General features: G+C 39.3%; 1 protein-coding gene across 1 annotated transcript in view; it reads left to right on the top strand.

The window, feature by feature from the left end:
• Positions 1-22,270, top strand: part of ZNF654 (zinc finger protein 654) — a 62,038-nt gene that overhangs the window by 14,006 nt on the left and 25,762 nt on the right. The window contains exons 2-4 of the mRNA XM_037907124.2: positions 5,843-5,988; positions 13,106-13,187; positions 15,314-15,449. Coding sequence (XP_037763052.1) covers positions 5,843-5,988; positions 13,106-13,187; positions 15,314-15,449 — 364 coding nt within the window. The remainder of the gene's footprint in view (positions 1-5,842; positions 5,989-13,105; positions 13,188-15,313; positions 15,450-22,270) is intronic.

The following is a 22,270-nucleotide window of genomic DNA, read 5'->3' as shown; positions in this document are numbered from 1 at the left end:
ACTCACCGCTAAAATGTACTGAACTCCGGGGTGAAAATTTGCATCCATTTTGCACTGACAACACTGTGCATATGTTAGGAGTGGCAACGAGCAACTTCTCCAACTAAAACTACAGTTAAACTTAAATAGTTCAGTTTTAATAGCCTGTAGTGGAAATGGGCCATAATTCCTTACTCCGGCATAAAGCTGACCTGGCTATGTATTAGTCATCAGTTACTGTAATTAAAATCAGTGTTGGTACTAGAGTAGAACCATTCCCAAAGTACAGGAATTTGAAGTGATTAGCCAGGCTTTTTTGTCTGCTGCAGTCTCTGATGGTATTTTATTTAGTTGTCATTCTTTTTGAGAAACTGATCAGAATAGTGAAGTCAGGAGAACCAATCTTTCTGTTTTAAGCAGTGACTAAACACTAGGTAGCAGATACCTTCTTTGGTCCAGGAATTTTGGTAGACCCTATGAATTACAGCTTTCTTCTTTTCTCCAGTGTTTGTAAACCAATAGTCATTTTGTAGTCTGGGTTATAAATGTATGTCCAAATTTATTTTTAAAGGTCATAGTAGTGTGACAGTTTCAAGATATGCAATGTATGGCATGCTAATTCAGCATATTCAGCTTGAAAAATTCAGGTTTTTTATATAGGAGGCATAGCTGTTGAGAGGGCTTTAAGCTCAAACTTTAAGTATACAAGCAAGTTTAAAATAAATATGGATCATTTCCCCCAAAAAACTAATATTCAATCTTGTCTGGAATTTCTTTCCTTAACAAATACTTCAATATATTTCTTCCCTCTATGTACTGGTGCTTCCAGTTAGCTGGGTGAAGAAAATGCCTAACTTCATAGATTTGGGCTTATGGAGACCTACAACTGTAGATTGAAAAATGAAAAAAGGAACACAGGACCGCTATTCTAGTCTTTCTGTTTTGTTTAGCTAACTTCTGTCTTCCTGTCTACATTTCTCTTGTTTGTCCACGTTTCATCCTTTTCAATCATGTTTTTCCTTTATTCTGTGATAGTGATTGAACCTAAGCATATTACTCTTTGTACTTAAAGCATGTCTCCTTTTGATGGTTGCGCTGTTCTTGAGTGTTGGTTATTTACAGTTACTCTTTGGATGGGTGGCAGGACAGGAATTTTGGCAGGAGGTGATGAATGCATGCTTGACTCACTAGACCAGGGATGGGCAAACTATGGCCTACTGGCCGTTTTAATCCAGCCCTCAAGCTCCTGCTGGGGAACGGGGTTGCGGGCCATTCCATGCGGCTCCCAGAAGCAGCCGCATGGCCCCCCTCCTCCAGCTCCTACACGTAGGGGCAGCTGGGGGCGTCCACTCTGCACGCTGCCCTTTCCCCAAGCGCCGCCCCTGCAGCTCCCACTGGCCAGGAACTGCAGCCAATGGGAGGTGCAGGGGCAGTGCCTGCAGATGGGGCAGTGCGTAGAGCCGCCTGGCTGCGCCTCCGCGTAAGGAGCCACGTAAGAAGGGACATGTTGCTGCTTCTGGGAGCCACTTGAGATAAGCGTCGCCTGGAGCCTGCACCCCTGAGCCTCTCCCCACGCCCCTGCCCCAGCACTGATCCCCCTCCCACCCTCCAAACCCATCAGCCCCACCCCAGAGGCCGCCCCCCCTCCCCCTCACCGCACTCCAGCGCCCCAGCCCGGACCCCCCTCCCGCACCCTGAACTCCTCATTTGTGGCCCCACCCCAGAGCCTGCAACCCCTCCCGTACCCCAACCCCAATTTTGTGAAGTTTCGTGGCCCGCCATACAATTTCTATTCCCAGATGTGGCCCTTGGGCCAAAAAGTTTGCCCATCCCTGCACTAGACATATGTACTTCACTTCTCTCGTGCTTATTTATGCATACATATTCTTTCAAATAGAGGGGAGACAAAGTGAATTAGAATGAAATGGAAAGGTAGCAAATTCAAAATGGATAAAAGCACTTCTTTCACAACACAATAGCATGTGGAACTCAGTACTACAAGATGTTGCTGAGCCCAAAACTTAGCAGGATTCACAAAGGGTCAGACATCATTTATAGTGATAACAAAAATATCTAGGATTAATCTAATGAGTATAAAAAACCCAAGTATTGAAAGCTATTCAGTGTCTCATGTTTCATAGTATAAATCAAAATTTTAACTATTGGAGGTCAGGGAAAAAACCTTCCCTGGGCATGATATGCCATAAGGTGGTACTATGGGGTTTCTTCTACCTTCCTTTGAAGGAACTGATACTGGCTACTGTTTTAGACAGGATATGGAACTAAATGCTGGTCTGATCCAGCGTGAAAAATTCGTATGTTCCTTTGCCAGTTCTGTCAAAGTCTATAAACAAGTGTAATACTACGATCGGTTTATCTGCAAATGAATGACATTTTTTGGAAGTTAATAGAATAGTGTAAATAAACATACTGGTGTAATATCCTAGAGATGGAAGATCTTCATTTGCTTATAGAGTAGAAACAGAAAACGTCCTTCCACACCATCCTTAAATCCCAGTCCTGATCTGTATGCGACTAAATCTTAATTTGAAAACATAGTTTAGTTTCCATGACTATTCAGTCCTTCAGCCATCTGCCAAAGGCGCTAATTGTGCCTGAGGTGTTCATGTTGCAGACAGATATCTGCTACAACCAGGACCGATGCCACCTACTCATATCCCATAGGCCACTGAACATCTTAGTCTGAATGGATTTTGGTAACTACTGATTTGATCCAGAGGCGCAGAAGTGAAAATTTTCATATCCCATCACCCAGTCCACTCTAATTTAAGTAAAGTAGGAAACGCACACAATTTCTTCTAGACTCAATCTGTTCTGAATGTGTTATAGTCTGAAATGAAAAGGAACCCCATCACAGCTTTGGACCTCATCCATTCTACTTGGCTATTTGTGTTACGATTCACTGTAACATCTGCTCACCACAAAAAAAATAAAGGAGTTTATTCTTTGCATACTTGTGACACACAAAAGTAAGATTCCCTTTTTACAGTTGAGAATTGAGGCACAGAGCAGTCAAGTGATTTGCCCAAAGGTATCTGAGAAGTCTGAGGGTATGTCTACACTGCCCACCTTACGGCGCTGCAGCACTGTAATGTGCGCAGTGTAGACACACTTTATCGCTGGGGGAGAGCTCTCCCAGCGATTAAAAAACCAAAGTAAAACAAAAAACCGCACCCCGAACGAATGGTGGTAGCTGTCTATCCTGGTGCTTTTCAGCGCTAAATTTTTTGTCGCTCGGGGGGCAGGGGGTGTTTTCAGACCCCTGAAGGACTAAAGTTTTAGTGCTGAAAGTGGCAGTGTAGATACAGCCTGAGTCAGAGCCCATTTTGAATCTGCATTTTTTAAATCAGTCCGGTACTTTGGCCACCAGGTATCCTCACCTTTTCTTTCTGCACTGCCATTTTTGGCTTGGCTCTAACCATTTATATTTGCATACAGCATAGTTAGAACTGTTAATGGTAATCGGCTAACAATATTTTGCCTGTCAGAGATGTAGATGGCACGTGGTTGGCTTCCTGTAAATGGTCATGCCTTTTTTTGTATCGTAGAATGGATACCCTATTCGCGTTTGCGTAGCTGGTCTGGTTGGTCCGCACAGAGCTGTGAGAACAGTGGTAGGACATCCGAATGCACTGCCACCCAGCGTACATGTTTTCTGAACATTCTATTTTTCTTCATTTAATTGCTCTGATTTTTCCCAGATGCCCTGAAAAGAACATAGTTAGACAGTATATGGTAGTTGTAAATGCATGAATACTGTTGTAGCAGGAATGGTACTGTATGGACACAAATGGAACAGTGTTATTGGTCACTGGTTAATGTGGCCATGCTTCTACCTGATATGGGGATTACAGTTGAAAACTGTAGCATGGATATGGCCTTGGATGGGAACTAAATGATCTTCATTTTAATCTCACATTCTTTATTGTGCTGATGACCTATCCTAAGTTTAATCAGTTAAGGAATATTTTTGATGTATTTGTAAATTTGTGTTGCATACAGTCTTAGATACAGTAGTATATCATTATAGTTCCATTTCTGATAACTTTAGGCTTGGAAGAATTAGATTTTTATCAATTAAATGTCAGTAAATGTCAGTTTCATTGTACACACACAAAATAACAAAACACAAATTTCCATCAGTGATAACAGAAATTTACAGATAGGCAAAAAAAAAAAATGCCACTTAAGAACTTACTAGGGTTTTATTCAAGGATATTTACTCTGTATATTCTGATATGTGATGTTGATAGTTTGTGTTTTAATGGTTATAAAGCTTTAACTTTTTAAATCCCAATATCTACTTTAATTAAATAATTGTCTTACCTCCCCATAATTTCCCACAAGTGTGAAAACTGACATTGATAAAAATTGAAAAAAAAAAAATAGAATTCTCTAAAGCCTACTTAGAACATTGTAATACTTTAGTGCTATGTAAGATTCATCAAGAGTTTATTTTGTGTTCCTAGTGTGGCCACAGTCTCAATTTTAATTGTTTGGGGTTTAGTTTGGACGGGCTACGTTTTACAAATGTTGTTAATAGTGTAAAAATATAAAAAGCCAGGACTACTTAGGATTCAGTAATTAACAGTTGTAAACATGTTGCATGCAGACACAAATCAGAATAAATAAAATTAGGATAACTCTATTAATGCAGAGGAGTTAAACCAAGGATGATTTTGGCCTCATATTTTAACTGGTCAAGGCTTTGAACTGGTGTGTTCAAACTAATTTATCAAGGGAGGGGTATATAGTGTGCGCACATACACTTGAATTCTTTGTATTTTTAAGGTGAACCTGTTGTCAATAATGCTTTGGCAGAACATACAAGACTTGACCATGAGGACACATTAACCTGTTCATGCTTATATTGAGGGGCATTTAAGAAGTGTTTTATAACGATGAATACATTTAGCTATCAAACCCTTTATTTTTACTTGTATGTACTTCATATTTAGGAAAGAGTCATTTCTGCAGAAAAGTACATCGTGCTAGCAGTATATATTTCTTTTTCTAAGTACTTCTCTCTTAAATTTGTTTTCCTTTCTCTAATTGTACTTTTTCTCCTACAAAACTGGAGTAGTCAATAAGTTTAAATGTGACATACATAGAAAAAATGTTGCACACAAGATGTGAACTTCTTTTTAAAGGGTTTTCTAACCATGAAACCAACCAACAAACATAGTTTATCCTGTTTGGGCTTTTTCGTAAACAGTTAACTGAAATGTTCGGTCTATTTGGAAGAAAAGCCCGTTAGCTAAAATTCTGCCCCCTTGCCTTGGAAGCGGTGAGACTTCCAATTCTCCATGTATTTGTGCCTTTCAGGGCAAAAGTCCAGACATGTCCTTGACTTTAGGAATAAGGAATGTCAATCAGAAAACAACCATTTTTTCCCCCACTTAGTGACATTTAAAGTGGTAGGTCTTAATATGGCTGCAGACTATACCTTTTTCTGCTGTTGCAAAACAAAAGCTTGTATTTAAGCGTAGAGCATAATTGCTAATCTGATAGCATGTGAGAAGAATTCTTCCTCCATTGCTTTTTGAAAAGAATCAGTCAGAAATGATTTTTGGTCCATATTTTGTGGTGTAAGAAGGACAGGACTTCTTCCTTTATATTTTTGCTTTATCAAAATGAAAACACAAAAAAATTTACGTATATGAAACATTTTAAAACTGTTGCATCGTAGAAGAATGAATTGTGGTTTTATATTGATATCCTCTATTAAATCTGATAATTAAAAGCCTTTTTTTCCCTTTAAACTACAGACCTTTTTTTACTATTTCTGGCATAAGAGAACATTCTCTGTTGTAATACAGGTTTGTGACTGTTTTCCCTATAGATTGTTGAAGACTATGCTGGAAGATGGCAGGTTCCTTTGCCTCAGCTTCAGGTGCTTCAGACAGCTCTTTGTTGTTTCACGTCTGCCTGTGTATCATTCCCAGCTGAATGTGAGCACGTACAATATGTTTTGAGTAGCCTTGCTTTGTAAGTACACCCTTTTTCCTATTAACTCCATTTATAGGCTAACTGTTAGTGTTCTACTTTTGCAATGAAAGCAGCATGTCATAAGAGGTCCTGTTTTGTAAAGGCAGTCTTACTTTCTGCTATTTAAATACACAAGACCACACTTATCCCTGGTGAATTAAATAAAGGAAGCTCTGAAAGGGATGACTTTAGCGTGTTCTTTTTGTATCACATTTACTCAAAGAACATGCTCAGGTCAAACTTATGAAAGTGTTGTGGGGTTTCTTTTAACAAAACCACCTAATTAACAATAGAAGTGTGCCTGTGATCATTTTATATTTCCACTGACATTTTAAATGTTATGTTCTCCTGAAATATTTGCAAACCAACCCTTGTGGCATTGTGGCAATAAATGGCTATGAACAAAAGTGAAATTGACTGGTACATTTCTGTTGTCCAAGCAGTGAAATGCAAAAAGTAAATTAAAAATTATTGTAATGGCCTAAGGTTTATGTAACAGGAAAAAAACTGTTTAAATTGTGACTCTAAATCTGATTCTTCAACAAAACACTTTTTGGAGAAGAGTTTGTTACATAAGATAGTTAAGAAAACATTTTTCTTTTGAGGAAAAGATTTGCTTAGGGTTAATATACACATCTTGAACTGATGATTTTGTTATCCTATTAATTTGCCCTAACAAAATCCTTCTCACCATCACATTTATTTTCTGACTCAGTAAAGTAGATGCCAAAAACTTGAAAATGTCAAAATAAAAACAAACAATTCTTGTATCCTGTAGATATTGGCTCCTGTCATCAGTAGGTGGACAGAGGAAATTTGAAAGCATACTGAGTGTTGCTTTCACAAATAAGAGCTAGTTCTGGCTGAGTAAATGAGTTAATTATTTTGTCCAGCAGGTGGAACAGCTCTGTCTTGCTGATCTCTAGTTTTAACTGTTCTTAGTTTGTTTTTGTTACTAGTTTTACTTGGTCAGAATTAGTCATCTCAGTGTGGGTTTTTGTGTTAGCTCCATGAACTGAGGGTTAGAAAAATATCTGTAGGGGAACACTTTATTGGTCTTCACATCTCCTGCTTGCATCTTCAGTGTGAGCTGGCAGACCCACCTTTTTTACCTAGTCTTTGAACTGTCATCACTGATTACAGGAGACATGAAGCTTTTATTTTGTGCACTCATGATATACTTAAAAAAGTGAAACTGAAGAATAGAGTAGATTTATGTGGAAATATAACTCTTAAAAGTGAATAACTGTTGAGCGAAACCAGAAAAAATAGATTTATCAAGGTATGATGGTCATGTACCTGAGGATAAACTACTTGCCCCTATAGAGTAGAATGAATATAGTCATAGTATCGCCTTTTAGAGAAAGATCAGTTTATTTTCTGAAGCATGATTCAAGTTGTTTAATACCTGGCTCATAGTTGATGCTTATTAGCTACTGTGAATCTTGTAAAAACAAAATACATTCTAAGAAAAATGTAGTGTTTCAGAGTAGGGACAATACCTTCATACTTGTCTGTATAGCACATAGCAGAATGTCATTTCGATCCTGAGTGGGGCCTGTGGGTACTACTACAACACAAATAATAAATAACGGTGACACCAAATTTAGTGTCTGTCCTAGTCTAGATTAGGTACTGATCAGAAATTGGGGCTAACTGCCCGAGAAGGGGGTGGAGTGAGTTTCTCAATCTGCTATCACCCCTTACGTTAAACCTATGCACGTGAGTTTGGGAATGGATTGTCCTTAATTGCTTGCTTACTCCCAGCTTACGAATTTTAGGAGCATTGAGCACAAAACAAAGTATTCCCCCCCCTTCCAAAAAAAAATGCTTTGGTTGGCTTAGTTTTGCTGTGATGTCACAAAATGATTCTGGGGCATAACAGTTACCAAGGAAACATTGCTGAAGTATGCTAGCCCTAAGGGTGTTGAAGTCTCAGTCTTTCAGAAAATACACCACACATAATACAAAGTCCTAGCTCTGAAAGGAGAGAGGGGGAGAGAAAGGGAGGGAGGGAGGGAAGCGGGGGGGGGAGAGAAGAAAAAACAGGAATCTGCCTGACCCCATATGGGCTTTCTCTACACTTGAGCAGGGTTTCCTTGGTAACCAGATGGTAAACTACTGAGAGCAGAGACTGCTGTTCTCTCTGTGCACTTACTAAGCAAACCATTCATAATAAATGAGGCAACATCTATATTCACTTTAATACAGGAGCTGTGTACTGGGGTCGTTGGTAAACAAACGTATACAAGCACTGACTTGTAGCACCGATGTTGTCTGAAAAGATGGTGTGGCAAATTGCAGTAAACAACATGAATGTAGATACCTATTTAAAAAAGGTGTGGTGTGTCAGATCACATTTTGGAGCATCAGGAGAGATGAAATTAACTACTGTAATTTTGATATGTATGTAAAAAGATTGATGGGGAAGGAAGTTTTCAGTCTTGTTTTGACTGGCCATCTGAGCCTGCTGATTTAAGCGTGCAGCACATGTTGAAGGTGAAGAAATGTGAAAATTTATATCTACAATTCACTTTTAATAAAAACTAGAATGAAGGTATTTGCAGGTGATCCCAAATTCAGTCAGAAACCAAATAAAAACGGATAATTAGCTCGCGTTAGTGTAGTCTTTCCCAAGCAGTGTGAGAGTTCCTGAGGCTGGTAGTTTTCCAAGCAGTCACATGACATGTGACTTAAACTTACTGATCTCACTTCAGATTGGCAATGAGAATTTGTGGTTAGCAGGAGGTATTTGTTGTTTCAATTAGCAAAATTGATCTGATTTTCCTTTAGGATTGAGATTAAAGGGCCCTTGTGCAAAAGAACCACTACAGCTTTTAGTATGAAGGAAGGTACAAAAATTGACCATGCCCTTTTAAAAACAGAGACTCTAATGTAGAATATCTTAAATTTTTTTTTGACAAATTCAAAGTAACTTTTTGATTCATCATTGGATAGAGAAGAATTAGGTGCAACTTAGTGTAGAAAGAGCTCAACCATACTTCCCTTTATAAAGAACATGACTTTTACAGAAATGTTTGTTGGCCTGGTCTATGTTTAAAATGTAGATCAACCTACCTGTGTCACTCAAGGGTGTGAAAATTTATACCCCGAGCACTGTAGTTAAGCTGACCTAACCTCAAGCGTAGAAATGACTTAACTAGACTGAAAAATTATTTAATCAACCTAGCTGTTGCCACTTGGTGAGGTAGATTACCTACATTGATGGAAAGACGGCATGCTACAGCAGTGCAGCTGTGCCGCCTGTAGTGTAGATATGCCTTTACTGTTCACCTTAGATTTTCTTGGCATTTGTACATACCTTAATTCCTTTCAATCGGTTTAGGGTTGAAGCTAGAGTAAAACAATTTGCTTTTACTTTAGGAGATACTTGGAAAATGAATTTCAAAAGTAGTGACTATAGAAAGTGAATTTTAATTGGTTGTTTTCTAGGTAACTTATGAACTGTTAAGTTGACCAAAACTTCTAAGCTGTTTTATAATAATTTTCTGAAACGGTCTTTCACTACTTAAAGTTTATCTGATACCTACAGTTGAAGGAATAAATGTTCCAGGCAGAGAAAGTGTTAAAGACAGGGATAAGTTGTCTCCACCAGTACATTCTAAGATCAGTCCCCTCTTACCTTCAGCAGCTGCAAAGGCAGAGGATGCTGGGACTTGCACAGAAGCCCTGTTTGGGCCTTAATATTTCACGACCGCCCATGATTGGCATCAGTCTGATAAACTTCAAGCTCCATTCTCACTAGCTTCTCTAATGGAAAAGGAGCTTTGTCTGGTCTTGGGTACATAAAACTATTTGGGTGTGAGAGAAAGGACCTCTGCTACTCTGGCCATGCTCCAGAGCTTTGTGGCTGAAACACTTAGTGCCTTCATTACTTTATTCCCTTTCCCATGCTACTCTGAATTTGCATCCTCTGAATAAATAATTCAGCTGTCTTGCTCTAGTACTCCTCATAACTTTCCCAATCAGGAGCCGCATGTAATATGGGCATGATTCTTAGGAATTCCTCTGACTCCCAAAGAATTCTGAACAGCAGAGTGAAACTGATCAGAATCTTAGAACAGGTTTACGCTTAAAACGCTGCATTGGCACAACTGCACCACTGTAGCACTTAAGTGAAGATGCTCCTACGTCGATGGGAGAGCTTCTCCCGTTGGTGTAGTGATCCCACCTTCCCGAGAGTCAGTAGCTATGTCAATGGGACAAGCCCTCTTGTTGACCTAGCACTGTCTACATGGGGGAGTTAGGTTGGTATAATTACATCACTCAGGGGTGCGGATGTTTCACACTCTGATAACACTGTTCCTAATAATGAACCTTCAGCTATAATAAACCTGGTCCCTGGATCCCACCTCGAACCCCAGGGCTGCAACAGCGCTGGAGGAGCTATCAGCTGTACCACCCCTCAGGGCGGTGGGGCTCTTTCACTATAACGAACCCCTGACTATAACAAACTAATGGCATGGATCCCATTGGGTTTGTTACAGCCATGGTGTGCTGTATTGGCAAAGTTACTTTTGGAACCCCAAAGGATAGAAATTTAACTTTCTTCAAATGAAATCTTAAAATCAGCCAAATTGATGATTCGGGTCCTCAGCCCTTTTGCTACAGTTATTCATACCAGTAACCTGATTTTGGAAGCCATTATTTTTTTCTTTTACTGTTTGTTTAGGAAGTTTTAACAGGTTTACAAATCCTTGCTATGTAAATATCAGAAAGAAAATAGTTATTACAATAGTAAGATTTGTTTTGAGACACTGTACAGTAATATAGTCATCGGATCTCTGTGTAACATGTTCTAGTGAGTATCATTACAATGTCCATAATGTGTTTCTAATGATTACACATTTAACAGACCAGGCATGTCTATTAACTGTTAATATTCCCCCCCCCCCCCCCCAAAAATAGAATTATGCTTTTTTTTTTTTTTTGGCTGATGAATGTACTTTGTTGGAGCACTGAATAAATGGTAAACCAAATATGTTTGTTCTCTGTCTGTTTTGCTGGGTACTTCATTGGTGCGTTAATTTTTCATGACAACCTCTGATATATCTTTGAACCATTCTGCTAGAGTTTTTTCAAGATTTCTAACACTGAGGGTGATTTTTAGTCCTGTTGCCTTATCAAATAGCAGAATTTTATTAGCAATTAAGATGGTTAATTTCTGTACATTTATTTTTATCTTTAAGGTACTGAAAAAAAAATGTAGTGACTCTTCTTTAGAACTAGATGTAGTGGACCCCTACAGAAATCCGCTCAAGTTACGTGGTAAGCTAAAATAGAGTAGAGTGGCAGAGCAGTGCTTAGCTGTACTCCAGCAGTTCTGTGTCAGGAGGGAAGTTAGTCTGCATCTTGCAGAGGTGGGAGCTTTGCCACGGGATACTTCACTGCTCTCCTTCTCTGCTCACATAGTGGCAAGTGGGTTACTTCTAGCTAGTGACTGACTTACTGCAGGATTTGTCAAGGATTGAGCTGTGAGTAGAGCACAGTATCTTATTACTCTGCAGTTTTCCTTACAAAAAGAAATTTTAAATCAATTTTTTTTGAGAGAAAGGGATTGAGTGAGGGGAAAGACATAGAAACTATACAAATATAGGGGAGGAGCAGTGAAAATAGGTCAGAATTAAGACCTACCAATTTTGTATTCATTTGTATGCCAGTTTGAATTTTGTCACACAGAAGCTAAATTGTCTCATTGGGTTGTAAAAACAAAACATTATTCTTGAAAACACCTTAAAAAGTTTTCCATAGACAATACAAAACAAATTATCAACTGTTTAGTCATGTTTCTGGTACAACAGTTTCAATCACACATGACCTTGACAATTAATAAGTATGTAGTGACAAGATAAAATAAGGAATGGAAAACTTGTGGGTGAGAAAGTAAATTACTTGTGACTTTGACATTTAATAGAAAGGAACATGTTAAGGGTTAAGTCTCTATCACCCAAAGTCCTGTGCAAAGTTATCAGGCTAACCGACAAGAGTTGTATGTTTCACAAGGACTTGAATTACACATCATGGAAGTATATTCTAGTATTTGTGAAAATTCAAATTGCTAATTTTTCTTACACTCGAATACTCAGGCTTGTAGAAATACAGCTTCAGAGGATTTCATGGAGTCTTAGCTGTGACTAGTGATAACTCAGGGCTAAATCTTTGTGCAGTGCAATTAAAATTAATCCCATCTAGCAGCTGCTGTTAATGAGATTCAAAAATCTGAAAATAAGAAATTTGTGAATCTTTTCCTGAGTGTTGTGGCTTTGAGTTTCAAATATAAATTATGCAATTGTATTGCCATGTTTTTGTTACAATGGCACATTATGTATTTGGAAGGGAGACAGTTTCACCTCATTCTATTCAATTCCATCTCCACGTCACATGCCTAGAGTGAGCAGAAACCAAGTTAAAGGTGTTGTACACAGTTCTGCTTTAATTTATAGCATCATCTTGATATATAAAGGAAATCAAAAGCATTTTCTGTCCCCAAAGGGTTTTTTCTGTTTGTTTAGAAATATCAGATAGGTCCATTCCTTTGTTCTCTAGCAAAAAGAGTGGCCTGAGATCATAATCATACTGGGAATTTTCAGATCCAAAAGTTGAGGAAGTATCAACTCTTCAGTCTATTTTCTTGCTTTCAGCAGCTGTTCGAGTTAACACTAGAAGTAAAATTCTCTAATTAATTTGGTTTCATTTACATGATGCCTGTGATTTTGACAATCGTATGAGTTACACAGTAGTTTGAGTTTTTAGGGGTGGGCCAGACCTGAGGTTTCTCATTTACAGCCAAAAGTATTAAGTAGTGCAGAACTGAGGATAGCTTTCATACATTATGGGTGGGATTTTCAGTGCTGAACATTTTTTGCCTAGCTCTTAGTATTGGTATAAATTGGGTCAGAGTCAAACAAATGGTAAGTGCTTTGGAAAACACTACACTCTATATTTTAACTGCTGTGATATGTAACACTGTTTGTAATAGAGTTTTTGTAGTTTGCCTAAGTACCAAATAATTTCAGGATCCCTAGCTCTGAAGACAGCTGAAATGATTTGCTTTGGTTTGGTTTGGTTTTTGACTTGTCATTACTTGTGTTTGTAGGAGTTTTTTTGAATTGCTGCTGTTCTTTGGAAAAGATGAATTCTATGAAGATCCTTTAAAAGATATTCTAGGTTCAATCCAGGTAATAACAGTTGCTGCTTGCTTCTATGTTTGTAAAACACAATTTTTGGTTTTTGAAGATCAACCTGTTTGTAGAAAGTCATGCTTTCATGAGTGTTGGAGGATGCAAGCATTGGTAGAACACTTCAGTAGAGTGAAGAAAGATAGTGAGTCATTTTATTTACGCTTCCCCTCTCTAATTTTATCAGAGGAAAAATCTTTGAGTTCGCTTGCCATTGGTACTACTGTTCATATCAAAAGCCTAAATAAATTAGAGCACAATCCTTGTTTTGTAATGACTGATTATTAATAAGGTTCTATTTTGTGAATTTCTTTAGGAAGAGACAGAAAAAAAATTCAAATACAGATACCATCACCAGACTAACTTCTGGCAGCTTTCCTTTAAGTATCTGACCAGAGTTTAGTGTCATTCAAGTAATCAGGTGTTCCAGGTTAAGATTTAAATCTACAGTTTCCTCATCCACAATTTTAGACAGTGGACTGAAAAAGCAAAACTGTTTTCTTTTATTGCTTAGGACTAGGCTGTGTTCACACTTAATTGCCTTATGTGTTTAGTATTATAGGATGCGAACATCTAGTAACTGCTTTATAATTGAACAGTAATGTTCTCATTAACCATCTGACATGAGTTACCTAGGCACATGCTGCAGAATTGGGTGGGGCCGGTTTAGACACTTAAAGAATGCAGCATGTCATGGTGTAGTCTGTTTTGCTTAAGTTTTGTGGGACTGTTTTTTGTTAATATTTAGGGCACCTAAAGGTATGGTTGCTATGTCAGATTCAAGTTGAGACTAATCCTTGCCGTAAAGAATTTATAAAATAGAGAGGGGATGTATGAGGAAACTGATAAAATATGGGCCTTTTTTTCCTTACCCTTAAATTGTTTTTATTTTCGCTTTTTGGGTTTGTCCCTTTTTATTTGATTTACTTAAACCATTTGCCTATCAGTTGTCATTTTGCATTTTGACACACATTAGTTTGATTTTCTTTTAAATCAATAGTGCTTAATGGTCAAAATGGTCTTTTTAATGAGGAAACTTGTACGATTTGTTTTTCAACCGAACACCTACATGCAAATTGTCTTGATGAAAATCATTTTCAGTTCCTTGACCATCAAACACAACTCACCCAAACATAATAGACAAACTTAGGAATGAATTGAAGAGCGTAGTAGCTAAAATAACCTAAAGCAGTGAATTGTAAATGCCTGGAAGCTGTTTTCTAGCTTCCATGAAATATATGGATTGTCCCAAAGACACTTCAGTATGCAATAAAATGGAATGGTAGATAAATCCTATTGAATAGAATGATCTGAAAAGAAATTCAGATACCATCTTACTTTCCTTTTAGTACCTTGTTTCTTTTCGCAGATGACTGATACCAGGTTGTGGTGTTAAGTTATTAATTGATGCTGGTGGCAAAGGCTACTTTATACCAGTAAATCACAAGGAAAGAATAACTTGGGCAGTATAAAAATTGTGGCTGCTGCTATCAGATACTATAAGTAAACGTTTGGAAGTAAGTAAACTTGGCTTGATATAAGAGTTATAGGGTTTTAAAACCCTATCTGCTTTAGGACATTCCAGAATCACCAATTTGTTCCAGGATAACTTCTTTTTTGTACTGTTAATTTTAATGGCAGAAGTGAATAAACTTACCAGAGTATAGACTGCATGACTGAACCAAACCTCACCTGTTGTAAATCAGGGCTGATTTATGCAAGCTGAAGAGCTGCCCTACTATGTGTGCCACTTAAATATCTCTTAATTGGAGTCTAGAAGACAGCTTCCCAAATGTTTGGGAAATGGCACAAACTTGTCAGACTTAGTTGGCGGCATTGTTAGGATGTTTACCAGGGTTTGTGTATAACCTGGAGATTACAGAAAAGCTAGATGGGTACTGTTTTTAATATATAGCTTCAGTCAACATGTATGCTTAATCATAGTTTTAACTCAAAATAAATATTTCTTAAAACTTGTTTACAATATTTTATAAAATGTATTTAACTTGTATGGTAACTTTCAAACCCTTCTCATGAAGTTGGACTTCTTTTAGCCATTAAATGACTAAACCAGGTCTGTCAGACCTCTTGACAGTTTTAAATCTAATGCACTTTTTTACTCCTAGGAATGCCAGAACCTCCTAAGCAGATACGGAAATGTGAACCTGGAATTAGTGACTCGAATTATCAGAGATGGAGGGCCTTGGGAAGATCCAGTATTACAAGCAGTTCTTAAAGCAAAGCCTGTATCTCAGGAGTTAGGTACTTGATTTAACACACACACACATTTTAAAAAGAGTTTAGAACATGCATGTTTAAGTATTATTTTATAAAATACTTTTGCATATTGGGGCAATACTGACAGAGAAAGTGTGGTGTCAATGGTACTCAAGTTGTACTTTTGATATAATTTACTATACATGTTATACTTGGTGTCCTATATAATAGGTACTAATTTGAAAAACTTGTTCACTGTTAGCTCACCCTGTGGGGAATAATGAGCCAGTTACTCTGATGTATGTTGATGCGAGAGACCCTGAGGCTGTTTTTTTAATTGAAGTAATCACATATAATATTGTTAGAACCAGGTATTTACCTGTCAACACGATAGTTTGGGAGGAGGGGCAAGCTCTTCATTAAATTTCTATCAAGACAAGACATCAAGGTAATTGAAGTATGCATAGCTTTATACAAGAAAATAAAACTGATTTTGAGGTTTGAGGTGATTAGTGAAAGGTTTGTACCACTAACCTTATGAACTATATTAAACAAATTATTTTAAATAAATGTCTTTGCTAACCTAGGGAATGTGGTCTACTAGCAGTGGTCTATGGCACCTTTTTACCTCTTCCTTACTAGTTCAAAAGTGGCTCAATTTGATATAGACTAAAGGATGTCACCATCTTTCACTAGTTTTTCCAATTTTTACTTGTCACCATAGTTTCTTGAGACAAACTGGTTCACTCAGTGGACAAGTGTGTACATTATAATTCTCACCTTTTATGGTAGCATTAATTAAGAGGGTAAAGACAGAAAGGCCATGGAAACTGAGTTGCCTCCCTCAAGCATAGATGGTTGTTCCAGAACAAAGTGGAGGGAATTTAGTAAGATAATGTGGGGAAGCTTTGACTGCTGTACCTCGTCTGTGGACAAAAGAGCTTGGGTCTTCAGAGGTGTCAATAGTGTACCTTTCATTATAGGTAAATTTGTCTGAAAGTGGAATAATGATGGGTGGGATGGAAATGTTGTTTGAGAGTTTTGTATCACGCTGCAAATTCCACCAGGATTTCTGGTTGTACTGATCTGATGGTAAAGGAAGTAATAAAAGCAATGGAAGGGATAGAAGTCCAAAAGGATCTGGGCTTTTTATAATATCAACAGGATGTTCTGAGAGTGCTCAAATACATAGCACGTTCACTTCAATTTTGGACACTTCAGGTGGCTTGATCCAAATTCTTGACCTTCAAAATAAATAAATAAAATAAATGCAGTCCTTTCCCTAAGAGCTATCTATTTTCTGATTTGCCTGGCTAGTCATAATGTAGAAGCTTTTCCCCGGCATACTTTCCTGCTACCTGGTTCTTTGTCTCTCCCACAATAAAATTAGCTGTAGCCTTTAGATGATCATTTTACCTAAGATGACTTCAGGCTGGATCTCCCTTCCTTCCTGTTGCTAAGTACTTTAGCTCATATTTTCTACTGGCTTTCTCTCATACATCTATCTCTGAGGTGGTAGCACATCCTTATACTGTTTTCTATTTCCTTTCAGGCAAATATCTCCTTGTTTTTAAAAAAGAAAAAAAAAACGTATTGCTACTTAAATTTGGCTGCCTCTAAAGCCCAAATCTTCTGGAAAGAGCTTTCAGTGAGCATAGGAGGATTTTTGAATCCTTAGTGTGAGCAATTCTGTACTACAAAAATAATACATTTAGGCTGTATTTATCTTTCTAAACATTACCAAACTGCTCCCGCAGCGGGTACTTTTGGTCAGGGTGGTTTGATTTAAATCATGAGTTACATCAGGAAGCAGGAAACCTTGATTTAAATAATCAATTTTAACCAAGTTTTGTGTTTGTACTTCGTTATTTTCATTATTTGGTAATTTAAAACATGTTTGCAACTAAATATAGCCTTTACACTAAATGTGGTGCTTCTTTTTGTTAACCAGGAGGATACTTTATCTTTACACATTTAGTTAACAATTTAAATAGCTTACTTTACCTTTATTCAGATTCTTAATTTTTGCATTTTCTTGTTACAAAATGGCAAACCATGCATTTTAGATTAACTTTTTTCTTGTGATTTTATATTAAGCTCTAGTTAGAATTCAAATTCAGTTTAAAAATGCACAAACAGCACTGCAACATTTTTCTTAAATAAAGGTGTTAGATTCATTAAAAGTTTCAAAAAGTTGAACTAACATGATTTGCATTTAAAACTGACTTGACTAATCAAAGGCAGTATTATCTCTAGTTAATGAACTGGTTGTTTCTGGTCATCATGTCCTTCAAGATTTTAGAGCCCATAGATCTCACCAACACCTAGTTTTTTATTCATAAGGATTGGAAGAGGAAAACAAGCTTTCCTGCATTTTCTTCAACTCCCAGTTGGTTTCTTAATTTTGAATGAACTAGTCATCAAACTGAACTAGTTGAATAAACTGAAATGAAGAAATGAGATTCTTCTTCGAGTGCTTGCTCATGTTGATTAGGTGTGCACATGCCATGTGTGCAGTTGCTGGAGATTTTCCCCTTAATGGTCTCAGGTCGGCCCTACCGCCCCTGGGAACCCCGCACTTATGCGCTGTTATAAGGGGTGCCAACGGCCCCCCTCTGTTCCTTCTTACTGTCCATGACTGTTGCAGAAACAGCTTCTTGCTCTCGTATGATTTTCTGACCCTGGTGGTTTGGACTAGTTTCTGTTATGTATAGTTCTCTCTAGTTATCTTAGTTAAAACAGTAAGTGTTAAAGTATAGATAGTTGTCCCGGTCTTAAGGGACTTTGTCCCAAAGACTGGCATATCCCGGTCTCCACGTTTCAAGCGTGCTCCATCTGCAGTAAAGCCATGCCTGTGAGCGATATGCATTCAGCTTGTCCAAAGTGCCTCAGGGAAGCTAACGTCAAAGACAAGTGCAAGATCTTGAGGGGCTTCAGGCCAAGGAATTACGGCTTACCTGAGACATCAAGGCATCCAAATCTTTCCGTACCTCGACGATTGGCTGATCAAGGGCCATTCGCAAGCTTAAATCCAGTGCAACGTCAACTTAGTATGGACTATCTGTCAAGAGTTGGGCCTGTTAATAAATGAGAAACAGTCAACGCTAGTCCCTGTTCAGGTAATTTATAGGGGCAATGCTAGACTCAACAGAGCCAACCTACCAGAGGCCTGGTTCCAAACTGTGTCAAACCTAATGCCCTCATCAGGGCGCACCCACTCACAACCACTGGGGTTTGGCTCAGGTTGCTAGGTCACATGGCAGCGTGTACTTACATAGTGCAGTATGTGTGGCTGCATTTCCAGGCAGGCACCATTTGGACATGATTCTCTCAATTCCGTCGGCCATCTTAGTGTTTTGCACTTGGTGGGTGGACCCATGGTCAGTGAGGAACGTAGTGCCCTTTGCTGCCCTGTATCCTTCAGTGACCTTAGTTTCAGATGCTTCAGACCTTGGATAGGGAGCCCATCTCAGCAGTCTCGGAACCCAGGGCCTCTCCTCCCAGGAAGAACTTTCCTTGCATGTAAATGTCAGGAAACTCAGATCCATACACTTAGCCCACTAGGTATTCTTTCCCCATCCGTCAGGTGGAGTAGGGCAGATGTTATTGGACAACACGGCTGCCATGTTTTACATCAAAAAACAAGGGCGAGATGGCTTTTCAACCCTGTGTTAGGAGGCCCTCTGGTTGTGGGACTTTTATGTGGATCATGCAGTCCACTTCAAGGCGGCGCATCTCCCAGGAGATCAGAATGTGCTAGTGGATTACCTTAGCAGGTCCTTCTCCTCTCATCACAAGTGGTTCCTTCACACACAGGTGGTCAGCACCATCTTCCAGAAGTGGCGGACTCCCCAGTTGGACCTGTTCGCCACCAGACAGAACAGAAAATATCAGTTCTGCTCAGCAAGGGCTCCTTCTCCAACACCTTCTTGCTGTCCTGGGCTGTGGGGGGACTGCTGTATGCTTTTCCGCCAATACTCCTGGTTCACGTGGTTCTCTTAAAGATCAAGACTGGCAAGGTAAAGGTTACCTTAATAGCCCTGGCATTGCTTCGTCAACATTGATTCGGCATGCTTCTGGACTCCTCGGTAGCGGCTTCACTGGGGCTCCCACCACCCCCGGACTTGATCTTGCAGAACCAAGGCCAGTTACCCCATCTGAACCTCTCCTCCCTACATGGCATGGCTGCTGTGTGGCTGAACCTAGAAGAGCAAGTCTGCTTGGACCAGGTCCAGCAGATCTTGCTAAGCAGCAGGAAACTCTTCCCATGTGACTGACTTGGCAAAATGGAAGCATTTCACTTGTTGGGCCCCATAATGGAAATTCTCTCTGTGCCGGTTGTCCCCACAGTCCATTCTGGGCTATCACCTGAAGCATCAAGGTCTGGTTCTATCGTTGATCAAGGTTCATTTGGCAGCCATCTCAGCCTTCCATCCTCTGGTCCACAGTAGATCAGTCTTCTCCCACGAGATGATGGTGTGGTTCCTGAAAGGTGTAGAGAGGCTCTACCTGCAGGTTTGCGAGCTGATTCCACCATGGGACTTAAACCTGGTGCTGTCAAGGCTCATTGGGGTCCCCCTTTGAGTTGTTGGCATCTTGTTCTCTACTGTTCCTCTTGTGGAAGGTTGTCTCCCTTGTAGCAATTACCTTGGCCAGGAGGGTCTCCAAGTTCAGAGCCTTGACCTCAGAACCCCCTTATACCGTGTCTGAGAAAGTTCAGCTACTTCCCCTCCCAGCCTTCCTACCAAAGGTGGTATCGCAGTTTCACAACAGCCAGGACATTTTTCTCCATGTCTTTTCCGAAGGCTCATGGAACCAATATGGAATGCTGGCTGCATACCATACCATTTGACGGGCCCTCCCCTTCTACACTGAAAGGACTAACCCTTCCACAAGTCAACATAACTCTCTTTGTAGCAGTGACAGACAGGATGAAAAGTCTGCCAGTGTCATCCCAGAGAATCTCATCCTGTATAACCACCTGCATCCAGGCTAGCTAGGAGCAGGCGAAGGTTCCACCTCCGGCCATCCTGACAGCTCATTCTATGAGAGCTCAGGCTTCGTCAGCAGCATTCCTCATGTAAGTACCAATCCAGGACATTTGCAGGGCCGCAACATGGTTGTCAGTTCATACCTTCGTGTCCCACTATGCCATCACCCAGCAGGCCCAGGACTGTGACAGATTCGAAAGGGCAGTGTTGCAATCAGCACGTCCATGAACTGAGTTCACCTCCAGTGGTACTGCTTGTGAGTCACCTAACATGGAATGGGCATGAGCAAGCACATGAAAAAAAACTTTTACCAAACTTTCATAACTATTCTTCGAGATGTGTTGCTCATGTCCATTCCATGACCCACACTCTTACTCCTCTCTCGGAGTTACCGGCAAGAAGGAACTGAGAGGGCACGGGGCTGGTGGTGCCCATTATACCAGCACATAAGTGTGAGGGCCGGCCCTCCGGATACCACTAAGAGAAATATATCGGGCAACTGTGCACATGGCGTCCATTCAATGCTTGATGTGTGTGCACATGGACAACACATCTTGAACAACAGTTACGAAAGGTTGATAACCCTTTTTTACTTCTATCAGAAGTTTAGTACTTCAATAGACTGGTTCCAGGAGTTTACCTCGTGACTTCCCCAATTCAGTGGTTTGACTTTCTTCAAAACTTGGCAACAAAGTTTGTGAGTTAATGGGATTAAATCTCCTCTTCTTGAATTACAGAGGGACTAGGCAGGGATGTCCGTTGTCTCCTTCACTTTTTGCACTAGCTGTGGAGCCTTTTGTACAGAGAATAACAGACAATGGATCCATCACAGCAATCAAAGTTGCAGGAACACATCAGAAAATAGCAGTATATGCAAGTGATGTAATATTTTTATCTAAACCAAATATTTCCCTAAAATTAGTTTAGAAAGAAATTTGGGACTTTGGGAAACTGTCTGGATTTCAAGAAAATAAAGCTATAAATCTGCCAGACTCTGAAAAGCTCCTCCTCCAGAAAACATTTGGTTACAAATGGGCAACATATTCTATAAGAGACCTGGGAATTCAAGTCTCAAAACAACCTAGAAGAGCTCGATGATTTAAATGTCAAACACTATCCCAGCACTCCAGATCTCTGTTCATTTGCTGAAAAAGTATGCAGTTCCTTGGTTGTGAAGAATAGCAACAGTGAGAATGAATATTCTGCCAAGGATATCTTTATTTCAAAATCTTTCTGTAATTATCCTAGACAAAGCCCTAGCAGGAATGCAGAGGATGTTGTTAGAATTTATATGGAATCACAAAGGACCAAGAACGAAAGCAGATACTTTGTATGGTCCCATTAAACAGGGTGGCGTGGCTGTTCAGAATATTCTATGGTACTATCAAGCCAGCCAGCTCAAAGCAGTAGTGGATTGGGGGTGCTCTAGCCCTGCCAAACACTGGGTCTGTATTGAACAAGAAAATTGCGGCAGTGTAAACATTGCTGGGCGATTATGGATTAATAAAAAATCAAATCTGCCAGAAATGTATACACATCTCTTAGCAAAGGCTACTCTATATGGGTTTTGCATAGAACTAGAGATAAGATCAGTTCTTTTTCCTCATCAGTGACACCCATTGCAAATAATCCAGATCTTAACTCAAATTGCGAACCAGGGAGCTTCAAAGATTGGGTGAGTCTTGGAATAAACATGGTTGGCCAGCTATTCAGTAAATTTTTCTATCTTATTTAACTGGCCTCCTCTTCCCTGGTACCAGTACTTTCAAGTCAGACACAGTTAATCAGCTTTCCAGAAAAAACTTTTATACAGTAAGCTAACTTTAATGGAAGCGAAGGCATCTAGTCAATTTGAAAACAGAAAATTGTAACTAA

Source organism: Chelonia mydas, chromosome 1 (genome assembly GCF_015237465.2).
Source record: "Chelonia mydas isolate rCheMyd1 chromosome 1, rCheMyd1.pri.v2, whole genome shotgun sequence".
Classification (NCBI taxonomy): domain Eukaryota; kingdom Metazoa; phylum Chordata; order Testudines; family Cheloniidae; genus Chelonia; species Chelonia mydas.
This window is presented reverse-complemented; position numbering and strand designations above follow the sequence as displayed.